The 16,238-nt window shown below is 37.2% G+C and overlaps 1 protein-coding gene across 1 annotated transcript in view; it reads right to left on the bottom strand.

The window, feature by feature from the left end:
- Positions 1 to 729: 729 nt before the first annotated feature.
- The window catches only part of LOC130887793 (40S ribosomal protein S4-like), a 35,238-nt gene continuing 19,729 nt past the window's right edge, over positions 730 to 16,238 (bottom strand). Inside the window, exon 2 of the mRNA XM_057790389.1 lies at positions 730 to 1,555. Coding sequence (XP_057646372.1) covers positions 730 to 1,555 — 826 coding nt within the window. The remainder of the gene's footprint in view (positions 1,556 to 16,238) is intronic.

Here is a 16,238-nt window from a genome sequence, read left to right on the forward strand (position 1 = left end):
GAACTCACAGAGATCCCTCTGTCTCTGTCTTCCCAGTGCTGGGATTAAAGGTGTCTGCCACCACACCTTGAAGTCACAGAGGTCAATCTACCTCTGCCTAACAAGTGTTGGGATTAAAGGTGTGTACCACCACACCAAAACTTCTCTCTTTCTTTCTTTTTTATTTTTAAGGACTTTAACCCCTTTTTAAGCCTGCATATATTTTTAACACACTGTAAACCATTTAGAAGTTTTCTTCATCTTTGAATCTCTCTTTACTGTACATCTCTCTTTTTCTGATCACGTGAGTCTTTAATTTATCAAGCAATATCAGTAAGACTAAAGCCATGGCTTTGATAGTTAGATCCAGCCCATTTCTCAGTTTTGTGTGATTCCAACCTCATGGTGGGGGTACCAGCTATAGCCATGTTTATCGCCACAACTCTACAGTGTTTCTTTTTCTTTTCTTTTTTTTTTTTTTTTAGTTTTCATCATGCTTTTTAATCTAGCACGTTGCCTAGAAAGGCTTGTTAGCAAGAGTACAAATACGTCTCCAGCATGTCTCTCTCTCTTTTTTTTTGGTTTTTCGAGACAGGGTTTCCCTGTACCTTTGGTGCCAGTCCCAGAACTAGCTCTTGTGGACCAGGCTGGCCTCGAACTTCCAGAGATCCTCCTGCCTCTGCCTCCCGAGTGCTGAGATTTAAGGTGTGCGCCACCACCGCCCGGCCAGCATGTCTTTTAGAGACCATTTCATCCACTGCTCTGTTTGGCCACTAGCCTCTTGTCTTTCCCTTTAGCAATTGTGAGGCAGATTCCTTTTCCTCGGGGAAGAGAAATCCATGATTTGTTGCCCTTGCCAATAACAAAAATGTTGGAAAGCAGAGTGGCAAAGCTGTTGCCATTGGCATCTTTCATATGGACCACATCAAAAGAGCCAGGATATTTCTCTCTGTTGGTGAACACACCAATTCTTCCCAAGTTAGCACCCCCAGTCACCATACACAGGTTACCAGTGTCAAACATGATGAAGTCGGTTATTTTGCCCATATTCAAATCAATCTGAATGATGTCATTCACCTTTATGGGGGGATCAGGGTAGTGAATAGTGTGAGCATCATGGGTCACCAGATGTGGGATTCCTTTTTTGCCCACAAAGATCTTTCTCACTTTGCACAACTTGTACTTGGCCTCCTCAGATGTAATACAATGAACGGCAAAACGACCCTTGGTATCATAGATCAGACGGAAGTTCTCTCCAGTCTTGTCAATGCTGATGACATCCATAAACCCAGTAGGGTAGGTTATATCAGTACTGACTTTGCCATCAATCTTAATGAAGCGCTGCATGCAGATCTTTTTCACTTCATCGCCAGTCAGGGCATACTTAAACCTGTTCCTCAGGAAAATGATCAGAGGCAGACATTCCCTCAGCTTGTGAGGGCCAGTGGATGGACGAGGCACAAACACGCTGGTTAGTTTGTCCAGCATCCAATGCTTTGGAGCTGCTACATGCTTCAGATGTTTCTTGGGACCACCAGCATGGCTGCGCTGGGAGTGGAAAGAGACTCGCCTTCTTCTGGTGAGAGAAGAAATTCGGGCTACAGTGTTTCAAGGTCCCTGCCAGCAAGCAAGCTGCAGCATTCTGCTCACAGACCACAGTCAGTTGGATTGCCTGCCCGAAAGAGTCAGAGTTTGCCCTGGCAGGACGGCCAAGAAAGCCGGCATTTTAAAACGGCACAGCTTTTTTCCTGCTACAGCTGAAAACTGAAAAGCATGTGGTCCACTTGTTATTAATACTATTTAAGTGTTTCTTGGCAGGACCTCTTAATGAGCTGCAGGGTTTTGCAGCTAAAGCTGAGTCAGGAAGCCTCTCTTAAATGAGAGCACTTGCTTGCCTCTACCAAGAAAATATGCTTTACTCTATTCTTTCCCAAGCTTTCTCAGGCTTTCTTTAGATGCAGTTAACCATGTTGGGTGCCACTCTATAACATGAGGTCTGGCTTGTTGGGGTTTCTGTCCCACCTGGTACCCCACAGCTGCCAAACCCCAAAGAAAATCACACAGAGAGTCTACATTAGGTTATAAACTGATTGGCCTAATAGCTCAGTCTTCTTATTAGCTCTTGTAGCTTATATAACCCATTATTCTTATCTATGTTATCCACATGGCTCGGTACCTTTCTCAGCCAAGCAGATTACATCTTGCTTCTTTAGTGGTCTTGTGCAGGAGTGGGAGGAATGAGCTTTCTCCTTTCCAGCATTCTCCTGTTCTCATCGCCCCGCTTCTACTTCTTTTCTGGTTGACTCACCTATACTTCCTGCCTGGCCAATCAGCGTTTTATTAAAATACATGATTGACAGAATACAGACAATTCTCCCGCACCAACAAGTCCTCAGGATAACCTGCCCATCCACATCCTGGGATAGGTTACAGGGGAACACCATTGTTCCCAACTTGTTTACAGAGTTGCTGATCTAGCACTTCCATGCTTGCTAAGCAAAACTTTACTCAGTGAAGCATTTACACAGTCTTAAACACTACTTTTTGGAACTGAGTAAATTTAATAAACTACTTAGTGGTAATTTTAGTAAGACAAGCTAACAGGCCTTTATTATTTTTGTCATTAAAAGATCAAGAATTTCAGATAGACTATGTAATAATGAGACAATAATTGTTATTCTAAAACATTAATATTTAGTTAATTTACCATTAATATTTTAGAGAAAATATTTATGCAAATGAAGTTTCATATAGTTAGACTATTTACCAGAATGATTATTCATAAATTATTTGCCTATGCCATGTGTTATAAACCAGTGAAATTTTGAGTATTTTTTCAAAGTTGCAGCTTTTATGAATGACTTATTTTTAATTTATGATGTTATTCTGTGATTAGCTATGTGGTCTGAGGGGCTATGCAGACAAACCTCTCATCTTTAGAGAATACTCTAAGGCAATTACTATACCAATTAAATTATGTAAATCTGTGGTTGAATTATAGCTTTAATCATCCTTTTCACTTTGACTTCAAATTAGTGTCAGAGAAACAATTATAAAGTAGGATTTTGATAAGCTCAACAGAATGATTTTGTAGGCATCTATGAAGGAGGGGCAAAGTATATTTATGACATACAGGGTGCCTTTAGAAGGTTTAAATCAATTAAAGCAACTAGAATGGAAAAAAATATAGCAATCTGTATCAAATTTTTAAAAGATAGAAGAATGATAGAAATTTCATTGATGTATTACACCTTCTTTAAACTTGAGAAAAATGTGTTGGTTTTGGGTGCTAAGATTGAAATTGACATTACATCTCAAATTAGCAGTGTCTTATTGTAGTGTTTCAAATCCCCAGGCTTGTCCCTGTCCTCACACCCTGTGCTTTGGTCAGGTCTGGTGAGGTCCCTATACCCTGACCCACCTTCTTTTTCCCCAATCCCTAGACCTAAATCAAGTTTCATATCCTCTATACTGCACAGAGTTCTACTTTTTTATGCTTGAGCCTAGCCTACCATTGCAACACCCAGCCTTTACATCCTGTCCTGGTATGTGTCTTAGTCAGTGAAAAGATTACCCCATATGTATCTCCAGTCACAAGTACTATGCACTGGCTGTGTCTGATGAGGCTAACAAACCTTGACTCTCTTGGGCCATTTCCTGCTGTCTAGGTTGGCACAGTCCTACACTCTTTGGACCAGGCAGTTAGGTATCCTTCATATCCTAACCTGATCTGGCTATATCCTACTTCCAGGCCTCTGCAGCATGGCAGATTCTGTGTGGCAGCCCAGAGTGGTGAGTATCATCAAGTCTAGCCTGCCTGCACCATATACAACTATTGTGTCTGTTTGGTTAAGAAAATCAAAGTAGTAAATTAAGTAAAGATATGCCATACTTATATAGATATAAGATACACAGAACTTCAAAAATAAAAGTACAGAAAATAACTTCCGCATAACACATTATGCTTAAAACACTGAATATACAAAAAGAGAAGATGAAGAAACATGCAAGAGAAAATTATAAGTCACATATAAAAGAAAAACCTATTAAAGTAACTGCTGATTTTTCAATAGAAAATAAAAGCCAAAAATCCTGAAGCAATTTATTTTAGACCCTAAAAGCCCACAGATGCCAACCTAGAATACTATACCTAGAAAAACTATTTGCCACTGATAAAAAAGAAAGACAAAAATTCCAATATTTAAGCAGGCTAAAGGAAGTAGTACTACCATACTGGTATTGCTGGAAATACTGAATGGAGGGGCAGACTGGAGAGAGAATAAGCCTAGCTGAGATGATGCAGAAAGAAAACAAATGAGGCTATCATTACTAAACAGAAAATATGACTGAGATTACATACAGGAAAAAATATGGTAGCAATCAACACTCACCTTTCAATATTAACGTTAAATGTCAATGAGCTGATTAAGAAACAAAATCAATCCTTTGTTGCCACAGGAGAATCATCTTACCTTCACACAGAAACCATCTTCTTGTTAAAGGTTGGAAAAAAAGGATTCTAAGAAAATGAAACAAGGAAGTAAGCAAAAGCAAACATCCTAACCTCTGCCAAAATAAACAAAATAAAAAAGAATCAAAATAAAGAAGGGAGTGCAATTATAATAAAGGGTACATAATCTAATAAAGGGACATAATTCTAAAAACTTAACCAAGAAGACATTACAATCCTAAGCACATATGTTTCAAATTCTAGCACACTTAATTTCATAAAAATGCATATTATGAGGCTTGAAGAAAAATATCAGCTCCAGTTCAGTAATAAATGATTTGGACACCTCAATTTCCCCAGTAGATAGTTCACTTGAATGAAAAATAAACAGAAATAACAAATTAATTGACATCACACTTCAAAAGGATTTAAGAGATACCTTACAAAATCTTCCACACAAACACCAAAAGGTATTTGCTCCACTGAGCACTGAGAGAAACACATCTGTTATAGAGCACATACTGTGATGCAACCTTGACAGAGCAGGTCTGGAGGGCTGCGCATGGGAGGTGGCTTGGGGACAGAACAGCAGGGGGGGTGGGGGGCAGTAACTAAAGAGATGTTTTTGAATTGAGGGTGCATTTCAGGGTTAGGGAGAAATCTTGTGCAAGACAACTCCCAGGAGCCCACAAGAATGACCCCAGCTAAGACTACTAGCAGTAGTGGAGAGGCTGCCTGAAGTGGTCATCTCCTATAATCACATTGGTGACTATTCTAATTGTCAATACAGAGCCTTTGTCTAGTCATTGATCAAAGTAGGCGCAGAGATCCACAACTAAGCACAGGACTGAGCTCAGGGAGTCCTTCTCAAGAAAGGGAGGAGGAACTGTAAGAACCAGGGAAGGTCAAGGTCATGCCAGAGCAATCCACAGACACAGCTGACCTGAGCTGTGGGAGCACATGAACTCTAGAGTGCCTGAATGAAACTGACCTAGGCCCTCTGCATATGTGTTAACAGTCAAGAAGCTTGGTCTGTTGGTAAGGCTCCTAGCAGTGAGGTCATGACCTGGAGTTTAGCTAGCTTTTGGGAACTTGTTCCCCAAGCTTGATTACCTCACCCAGCTTTGATGCAGAGGGAGGAAGTAGGTCCTACCTCAATTTGTAGTCCTATGCTTTGTTCAAGCCCCTGGGAGGCCTGCCCCTTTCTGCTGTAGATAGGTGAGGTGGGTAGATGGGAGTGGGGGGAGAGAGAGGGAAACTGAGGTTGGTATGTAAAATAAATGAAAGAAATGATAATTGAAAAATCTTTTAAAAGTTAGAAAAATTTAAAGAACTTCATGTATCCTATTTTACCACAGTGCAGTAAAGCTTAAATTAAGCAACAAATGAATTTCTAGCAAGTACTTAAACTGAGATTAAATAACACACACTGAGTGATAAATGATACAAAAAAGAAACTGAGAAAGTAATCACAGAATTCCTAGAAATAGTGAAAATGATAATACAATACAAGAAAACTCTGATAAATTAAAAATAATCAAAAGAGGGAAATTTATAAATTTTACTGCTTACATCAAAAATTGAAAGAATAGAATGACTTATAATGTAGCAGAATTGATAGGGACAAAAAAGTTACACAAATCTAGAAGAGTGAAAGGAATAATAACAATAAGGGTAGAAATTTGTGAGCTAAAGACAAAACAACAAATTAACAGATCTAAGAGCACATTCTTCGGGAAATAAACAGAATCTGGTGCTATTTAACTTTAAAAAAGAGATGACCAAAATTAACAGAATGGGAAAGGAGTAGATATCAAAACAGATGCAAAAAAATTTAGAATATTAAAAAGGAACATGTTAACAACATATTCCACTAAGTTAGAAAAGTGAACAAGTTTGTAAATTTATTCAAATCACCAAAGTTAAACTAATAAGAGATAAATATTTTTTTTAAAAGCCATAAAATTTAAAGAGATAGAAACAAAGAAACCAACACCCAAAACAAAACAAACACAAACAAAAAACAGGTACAGACTGATCTATAGCAGAATTTGACCAAATTTTTAAAGAATATCGACAATAAGTAATTCTTAAACTACTAAAAAAATCAAAATGAGCAGAATTTCCATACTCCTACAGAGCTAGTACTTCTCAAGTATAAAAAAGTAGGTAAAGACCCAACAAAAATTAACTCTACAAGCCAATATGTAAAAATTCTTAATAGAATTATTGTAAGCCAAACAAAAATCCACCCACTATGATCAAATTGGATATGTCCTGGAGACATAGATATGGTTCAAAATACTTATTATGGCCATAAACATAATAAAGCATATAAATTGATTTAGAAACAAATGTCATATGATCAGTTCAATAGATGCAGAGGCCTTTTACAAAATTCAGCATGCCTATATGGTCAAAGTTCTAGAAGAAGTAGTACTGGGTGATATATATAATATAGAAAAACTATATGTGAAAAATCCACAACCAGCAACTGATGGAGACAGAGGCAGAGGCGCAGAGTGGAGCACTGGGCTTAGCTCTCAAAGTCCAGTTGAAGAGTGGGAAGAGTGAGAATATGAGCAAAGAGGTCAAGACCATGATGTGAATACCCACTAAAACAGCTTACTTGAGCTAAAGGGAGTTTACCAACTCCAATTCTGGACAGGGAAGTAAACAGCATAGGGCCAAACTAGACCCTTTAAATGTGGGTGACAGTTGTGTGGCTGCGGCAGACTGGGAGCCACTATCTCTGCTGCTTTACTGACTTTTGGAGACCTCTTCTCTTTGGATGGATACCTTGCTCAGTTTGGATATAGTAGGGAGAACCTTGATCTTTCCTCAGAACAATGTGTCCTACCCTCTCCAAGGAGTGGATGAGGCACGGGAGGTAAAAGAAATGGGAGGAAGGGAGGGAATGGGAAGTGGGATTGGTATATAAAATGAAAAAGATAGTTTTCTTTTGTAAAAATAAAATAAAATAGAGAAAAAAATAAATATAAAAAAAGAGAAAAGGATTAGGGAAAATGTAAAGCCCTGCCTCATTCTGATTTTTATGGTGTTGTTTTGAGGTTTTCTCCATCAAGATGGCATTTAAAAAAAAAAAAAAAACAAATTGCAACCACAAGTAGCCTTTCTCAGTAGTGGTTGAGAAGATAGTAGACATATTCCTATTCACAATAACCAAAAAAAAGAAATGTATCTAGAAATAAACTTATCCAAGGATATAAAAGGCAACTACAACGAGAACTTAATTCTCTAAGAAAGATTTGCGGAGACACTGTGAGACCCTCACCCCTCATTCTCTAAGGGACAAGAGGAAATTTTCTAGCAGAATGTTTTATAATTAGAAACCCCAGACTAGCATCATGCTCCCAGGAAAGATAGTGGCTTCCCCCAACCTGAAAGAATACAAAGCATAGAGTCAATATGCCTACCCAACCTTCTGGCGATAAGGATGTCCTGACTCAGGGACGGCATGGCCTTGCTTACTAACAAAGCCGCAGAGAATAAAGCAAAAACCTTGCACCCGTGCCAACCACCCAGAAGGACTGCTTATGATTCTTGCCTTTAAAATAAGCTAACCCTACAAAGGAACTTTTAACTCCTCTCTATCTTGCGGCAACGGGGTGTTGGAGATGAGTTCCGAACTAGTTTGTATTATGCTGACAATAAAACCTTGCTAACTGCAGTCCGATCTCTCTTTTTTGATGGCCTCCCTGGGGGTCGCAATCTGGGCACAACAGACACTATTAGACATGTACAACTCCTATGCTCTTGGATTGGTAGAATTAATGTGAAAGTAGCCATTCTACCAAGAGCAATTTACAGAATCATTGTCACCTTAGTCAAAAATTTCATGGCCTTCTTCCTAGAAATAAAAAGACATCTTAAAATTCACATTGATTAATAAATCTACTCCCTGATAACTAAATCATTGCTTAGCAAAAGGAACAACTTTAAATTTCAAGCTGCATTACAAATTTTTAGCAAAAAGAAAAAAAATCCATATGCTACCTGCACAAAACTAGATATAAAGAAAAGTGAAAGAAATTAGAAGACTCAAGCATAAGTACACATGATTACAGACTCTTCGTATTTGAGAAAGATGCTAAATTAAATCCAAATAGAAAAACAATACAAAACAAACGAAGAAGGATGCTTAAAAGAAATCCCACACTAGTTCAGAATTGAGAATAATAGATGCCTATTTATTTAGGGGTAGACTCACATATTAGAATCCTCTGCTAGAAAGAACAAAAACCGAATCCCACAGCCAGAAAGGAGAGCAGATGCATGGCTTTACATCAGCATAAATAGAATAAGAGGCCATGCCTCAGTGCAGTGGTTGAGTAACTTGAAGGCTACTGGCTGTAGAATTTTCCTACAGCAAACAAAAACATATAAAAAAATCAAGATGAAAACTGCTGAAACTGAAACTGCTAGAAGGAAAAGTAGGAAGTACACTTTGCCTTACACATGTAATAGAGGACTCTGAATTACAATGTAGCAGCTCATTGATATATATATATACCTCATAAAACTAAGGAACCTTCTGTATGACTAAAGAATCAATGAAATAAAAGTAAAATGAAAAATGGGAGAAAATCTTTGCAGCTATACATCTGATAAAAGATCAAAATTCAGATAATACAAAGAACTAAAGAAACAAAGAATTAAGACAAAAAAGCACCTGATCAAATAATGGGCTATGGATCTAATCATAGAGTTCACACAAGAATATATGTAAGTGGCTGCAAAATATATTAAAAACTTTTTTACACCCTTAATTGTAGGGGAAAAATTATAACTACTTGGAAATTTAATTTTTGTAAGAAGAAATTCTAACATCAATAAAATAACTGGTAAACAATACTGGTGAGGTTGTGCAGAAAGGGGAAACTTTGCTCATTGCTTGGGAAATGCAAATTGATGCAGCCCCTATATAAATCAATATGAAGAATTCTCAAGGAGCTAAATGCCTAATGGATTTGCTGTCTACTCTATAGACACATGTCTATAGTATAAAAACTGGGCTAAGTATAGAAAGTGGCAGAGTATAAAGGGACAGTGGAGATACAGGAGGTACAGTTCTAGAGATGTCTATGTTAAGACATAGGTGCTTTAAAGGAAGAAACTGGAAGAAAGTGAAGAGTTTTATCTGTGGTAGGGAGGAATGACAATGCAAAAGGAGAGTGACAAATGAAGGATAAAGAACACTAGGCACTAAGGATGGTTGAAAAAGTCATAACGAAATATTATTGTTTACTCTTGGGAAGGTGGGGCCCATTGAATCTGGTCAGTTTCTGGAACTTTCTGAAGCTGTTTTGAGTTGTTTAAAGAACTTCCTTAGGGGATAGACTGACTCAATCTTTGAGAAAATTGTTTATAACACCTTCTATTCTCATGGATTTGGCAAATTAATATTGTAAAAATGATTTCCCATCAAAGGCAAGGTACACATTAAATGCAATAGCCAAAAAAACTCCAACACAGTTCTTATAGAAATTGAAGAAATAATTTAAATTTCATATCGAAATACAAAAGACTCAGGACTCAGGATAGAGAAAACTTTTTTTTTTTTTTTTTTTTTTTTTTTTTATTTTCGAGACAGGGTTCTCCGTAGCTTTTTTTGGTTCCTGTCCTGGAACTAGTTCGTCTAGACCAGGCTGGCCTCGAACTCACAGAGATCCGCCTGCCTCTGCCTCTGCCTCCCGAGTGCTGGGATTAAAGGCGTGTGCCACCCCGTCCGGCTAGAGAAAACATTTTTAAACAACAATAACAGCATATGCTGGAACATATCCCAAGTTTCTAGATATTCTTCAGTGTTATAGTAATAAAATATGTTGGAATTACCTTAAAAAGAGACTTTTGGATCAATAAATATAATTGTGTCTGTACATTTAATTATATTAATTATATATATTTATCATATATAAAGATATAATAAATATATTTATATATTATAAATTATTATAGAATATATATTATATAAAAATAAGTATACATATTTATCTTCTAAGCTTTAATAAAAGTCTAACAATACACACTTGAGGAAAACCACCATTTGATAAGTACACGTATAATGTGACATGGAACTAAACAGAAACTTCCAAAAGTTGAAATACAATAGTGGTATGAATATCTTGGGAATAACCAACCATTTTCTGATTGGACTTAAAACAACAAGATGTAATTTATATCTTAAACCATTGTTGGGCTAAGAGCATATATATGGTTATTCAAGTCAAAGATACCAGAGGAAAACCTATTGCTATTATTTCACTAAATCAACATCATACTAAACTGATTCCCAATGACTTATCTTTATACCCACAGATTAATTCATCTCTCAACCTTTATCAGAGAAGTAGATGGTGATTAACACAGACTCACAAGCCAACAAGGTGCAGAGGATAATTAATGTTCAGTCGTATATACTCAGGGATCATTGTGGAAAAGTATGATGATAGATTACAGGTGTTAAGGTGGAGAATAAATGCAAGGAAACAGTGGCCTCCAGAAACGGTAGGAAGGTACACACATAAATTGTCAGTGGTTATGACAGCATGCACATTCCCCATGCAATACTAAGTAAGACCATATCTTGTCATTATGTAATGGGTGAACATGAAGTCCTGCCCTCTTGGCAATTGATGAGATAAACTTTTGGAAAAGGACAGTCGATTTGCTTTAAGGGTATGGCCCTTTGTAGGCTGATCATGCTCCAGTGGTATGTGAATATCTTGGACACATGGGCAGCACAAATTAGAATTGGCAGGTAAAAAAAAAAGAATAAAAATTTAGTAGGTAGAAAAGAGCTTGAGGGATCTAGAGTGACTTTGGGAGAGTGAGAAAACTGTCAAATCTCAATGTACGAAATTTTGAATAGCTGAAACAAAATACAACAATTATAAAAAAGGAAAAATAAATTTATTAGTAAATGTATGGATTTGGAAACAATTATTTTGGGTGGTGTAATCCAGACTCGGAAAAACAAAAGTCTCATGTTCCCTTTAATTTATGGATGTTAGTGTTGACATATGTGCCAAAACTATGTATATGAATATTACATAGAATGAACCTTTTGTAATAGTTTTGTTTTCACATAATCTCATGAAATATCAAGTGAAGGAATTAGTAGAAATTGTTATGCTTCTTGAATGCTTGCATGTACATTCATCTCCATTGGTAAGCACTCTTGAGGGTTAGTATCAATGGGTTACTGTCAATCTCATTACTTTGTTCTGATTGAAATTCAATATGATTTATTATTAAGAAACTTTGAGAATAAAAATAATCCTGTAGAGAGTGATGCTTTGTGCGTGGTCACAGCTGTTTTTGCATCCCCGCTCTGCATGTACCTAAATGTTGCCAGTGGGTAACAAAGAAAGGAAAGTGTTGCCAAGTTCCCCCATAATTTCTGGAAGATATGAGTTTGGATTCATTTTCACTGTGTGAGCTCAATGAGGTTTCAAAAGCTAGAATTACCAATATTACTGCTGGAAACCTTAACACAGTTGTGTAGGAACATCTTTAGGAGTTCTGAACATAATGTATCCTTTCTAACAAAGGAATCTTAGAAAAACAGATTTTCTTAAATAATGATATTTAATTGAAGATAGCAATCAGAATCATTTCTTTCAATCAGTTTTCTGACCCAGAAATAGAAAAAAAATATAATAGTATTTTAATGTATTATATTAATTATACTGATTATAGTGTATAATTATAGTGGCTTGTTATTTATGAATACTTTTTATTAATAGGGACTGAGCTCCCAAGGTTATAATGAGGAGCAGAAGGAGAGAGAACATGAACAAGGAAGTCAGGACCATGAGGGGTGCACCCAACCACTGAGACAGGGGGGCCGATCTATTGGGAGCTCACCAAGGCCAGCTGGACTGCTACTGAAAAAAACATGGGATAAAACCGGACTCTCTGAATGTGGTGGACAATGAGAGCTGACGAGAGGCCAAGGAGAATGGCACAGGAACTTTCATCTGGCGATGGATCGAGAGAGAGACAGAGACCCAATTTGGATCAACCGTCTGAGCTCTTAAGGTCCAAATGAGGAGCAGAAGGAGGGAGAACATGAGCAAGGAAATCAGGACCACGAGGCGTGCACCCACCCACTGTGACAGTGGAACTGATCTATTGGGAGCTCTCCAAGGCCAGCTGGACTGGGACTGAATAAGCATGGGTTGAAACTGGACTCTCTGAACAAGGCGGATAATGAAGGCTGATGAGAAGCCAAGGACAATGGCACTAAGTTTCGATCCTAATACATGAACTGGCTTTGTGGGAGCGTAGCCTGTTTGGATGCTCACCTTCCTGGACCTAGATAGAAGTGGGAGGACCTTGGTCTTCCTGTAGAGCAGGGAATTTGGACTGCTCTTCAGTATCGAGAGGGAGGGGGAGTGGACTAGGGGGAGGAGAAGTGGAGTGGGGATAGGGGGAGGGGAGCGGGGGGAGTGGGCAATATGTGGGAGGAGGGGGAGGGAAATGGGAAACGGGGAGCAGTTGGAAATTTTAATTAAAAAAGAATTAAGAAAAAATTTGAAATTTTTTTTTGTTAGACAAACTAAAAAGAAGCTTAAAAACAAAATCAAAATGAAGATATCATGAGATCACACCTTGCCCTGATTAAAATGACTCTTTTACAAATACCCATTGATGGCATGGGTGTTAAGAAATAAGACTTTTACATAAAGTTGGTGTAGATATAAATTAATATTGCCATTGTAGAAACAATATGGAGTTTTATCCAATATTGAAACAAAACAGTCATATTATCCTGAAGTCTCACTGTTGGTTATAATTCCAAAGTCATTACAATCAGTCTGGATATGATTCTTCAGCACTCCCACATTTATTGAGGGATCATTCACAATAAAATTTTAACTCAACCTCAAGATGCATCAGAGTATGGTAGGTCAATGATATGGTATATATGTACAATGCAATACTTTTCAAGCATAAAAACAAGAAAATTTTGTAATATACAGCAGCAGAGATGACACTTGAGGATAAAATGTTAAGTGAAGAAGCTAGGCACATAAATGGCACATAAGTAGAAAGAGTATTGGCTGTCAGTCATAAACATATGAAAATGCATATCTCAAATAAGCAAAACCTAAAACAAGTAAAATGCTAGAGACAATGGTGCCGATGGGGAATAGCCAACAGGTACATGTCAGAGGAAGGATCACATGCTGATGTTTGAAGATTATCAACATTTTGAAATTTTAAATTTCAAAAGAGTAAAAAGAAAGAATTTTTAATACCCTCATGAGAAAGAAATGATCGGTTTTGGTCCATCATCTAGTGAATCAGTAAGGACTGTATATGTAGTTAGTATTTGCATTTTGTCCTTTCCATTTCAAATACTTTATTCCACAGTCTAAGAACCCATATCAGTTCCTTCCAATAACCAAATATTGTCATTTGAATCATAAACCCATGGCCAGTCATCTAATGTCTGGTGTGTCTATGGATACAACTCAATCAGTTTTACCTCTACATGGAGCTGAGTCCATGTAATATTAGGTCCTTATTTGTACTCATTTTTTTGTTGTTTTATTGAGTTATATGGTTTTCTCTGCTCCCCTTCCTTCTTTCCCCTTCCCCTTCTGCCCTCTCCCATGATCCCCATGCTCCCATTTACTCTGGAGATTTTGTTTTTTTTTCTACTGTAGGTGAAAGGCTGTTCATTTATTCCTGGCTGCTCAGCCCCAAAATAATCACACAGAAATCATATTATTTGAGATATTGTTTAGTCAATAGCTTAAGCATATTTCTATCTTGCTTTTATATCCTAAACTAACCAATATCCGTGCATCACTACAAGGTCATGGCCTACCAGCAAGGTTTTGGTACCTCTGTCTCTGGTGATGGTTACATGGCTTCTTCTGACTTTGCCTACTTTTCTCCAACACATAATTTACTTATCCCCACCTAGCTCTACTCTGCCCTATCACAGTCCAAGGCAGCTTCCGTATTCTTTAACCAATAAAAGCAACACATATACAGAAGAACCTCCCATACCATTTTACTTCCTTTGTAGATTATATCCACAACACATATACAGAAGAACCTCCCATACCATTTTACTTCCTTTGTAGATTATATCCACATATGTCTCTCTTAGGGTCCTCTTTGTTGTCTAAGTTTTCTGAAGTTCTGAATCGTAGGCTGGTTTTTCTTTAGTTTATGAATAAAAGTTGTTTATGAGTGAGTAAATATTATATTTGTCTTTCTTAGTCTGCATTACCTCACTCAATATGGTGTTTTCTAGATCTATCCATTTGCTTGCAAATTTCAAGATGTCTTTCTTTTTTCCTTTCACTGTGTAGAACTCCATGGTATAAATGTACCATATTTTCTTTATCCATTCTTTGTCGATGGGGCAGAGAGTGAATATTCAAATTAAAAAAAAATCAGAAACAAATGGGGAAACATAACAGATACGGAGGAAATCCAGAGAATCATCAGGTCATTCTTCAAATACTGCTGTCCACAAAATTGTAAAACTTAAAGAAATGGACAATTTTCTGGATAAATATCACTTCCCATAATTAAATCAAGACCAGATAAACAAATTAAATAAACCTATAACCAACACAGAAATAGAAACATTTGGTGTAGGAAGTACTTCTGCCTATGTGTTGCTTTTATTGGTTAATGAATAATACTGGCTTTAAAAGTTCTTACAGCAAACAGTCATTAAAAAACTCCCAACCAAAAATAAAAACCTGGACTAGTGGTTTCAGCACAGAATTCTGCAAGATTTTTAAAGAAGAACTAATACCAATACTCCTCAAATTGTTCCACACATTAGAAACAGAAAGATCATTACCAAACTCTTTTTATGTGGCTACAATTACCCTTATACTTAACCCATATAAAGTCATTACTAAGAAATAGAATTACAGACCAATCTCACTCATGAACAGTGATGCAAAAATACTCAATAAAATACTGACAAACCAAATTCAAGAACACATCAGAAAAATAATTTACCATGATTTTATCCCAGAGATGCTTGGATAATTCAGCATATAAATGTCTGTCAATGTAAGCCACCATATAAAGAAACTGTAAAACGCCCACATGATCAGCTTCTTATGATGGGGGGGAGTCTTCTGTTTTGTGCTGATTTCATTGGTTAAATAAAGAAACTGCCTTGGCCCTTTAATAGGACAGAAAATTAGGTAGGCGGAGTAGACAGAACAGAATGCTGGGAGAAAGAAGCCAAGTTAGTCAGTGGCCATGATTCTCCGACCCCAGATGGATGTAAGCTAGAATTCTTCCTGGTAAGCTACATGGTGTTACACAGATTATTAGAAATTGGTTAATCAAGATGTGAGAATTAGCCAATAAGAGGCTGGAACTAATAGGCCAGGCAGTGTTTAAAAGAATACAGTTTCCATGTAGTTATTTTGGGTAAAGCTAGCCGTGCAGGAGCTGGGCAGCAGGAAGCGACCCACAGCTCCTCACTACATCCTTAGATGTTGAAAAGCTTTCAACACAATACAACATCTCTCCATAATAAAGGTCTTGGAGAGAGCAGAATACAAGGATCATACCTAAACATAATTAAGGCAATATACAGCAAACCAACAGATAACATTCAACAACAAACTAGATGAAGAGAAACAAACTGATGGCACTGAAATCAGGAACAAGACAGTGTTGTCCATTCATTATTTAATATAGTACTTGAAGTTCTAGCTAGAGCAATAAGATAACAAAAGAGGATTAAGTAAACAATAGTCAGAAAAGAAGTCAAACTTTCACTATTTGCTGA

Source organism: Chionomys nivalis, chromosome 16, assembly GCF_950005125.1.
Source record: "Chionomys nivalis chromosome 16, mChiNiv1.1, whole genome shotgun sequence".
Classification (NCBI taxonomy): domain Eukaryota; kingdom Metazoa; phylum Chordata; class Mammalia; order Rodentia; family Cricetidae; genus Chionomys; species Chionomys nivalis.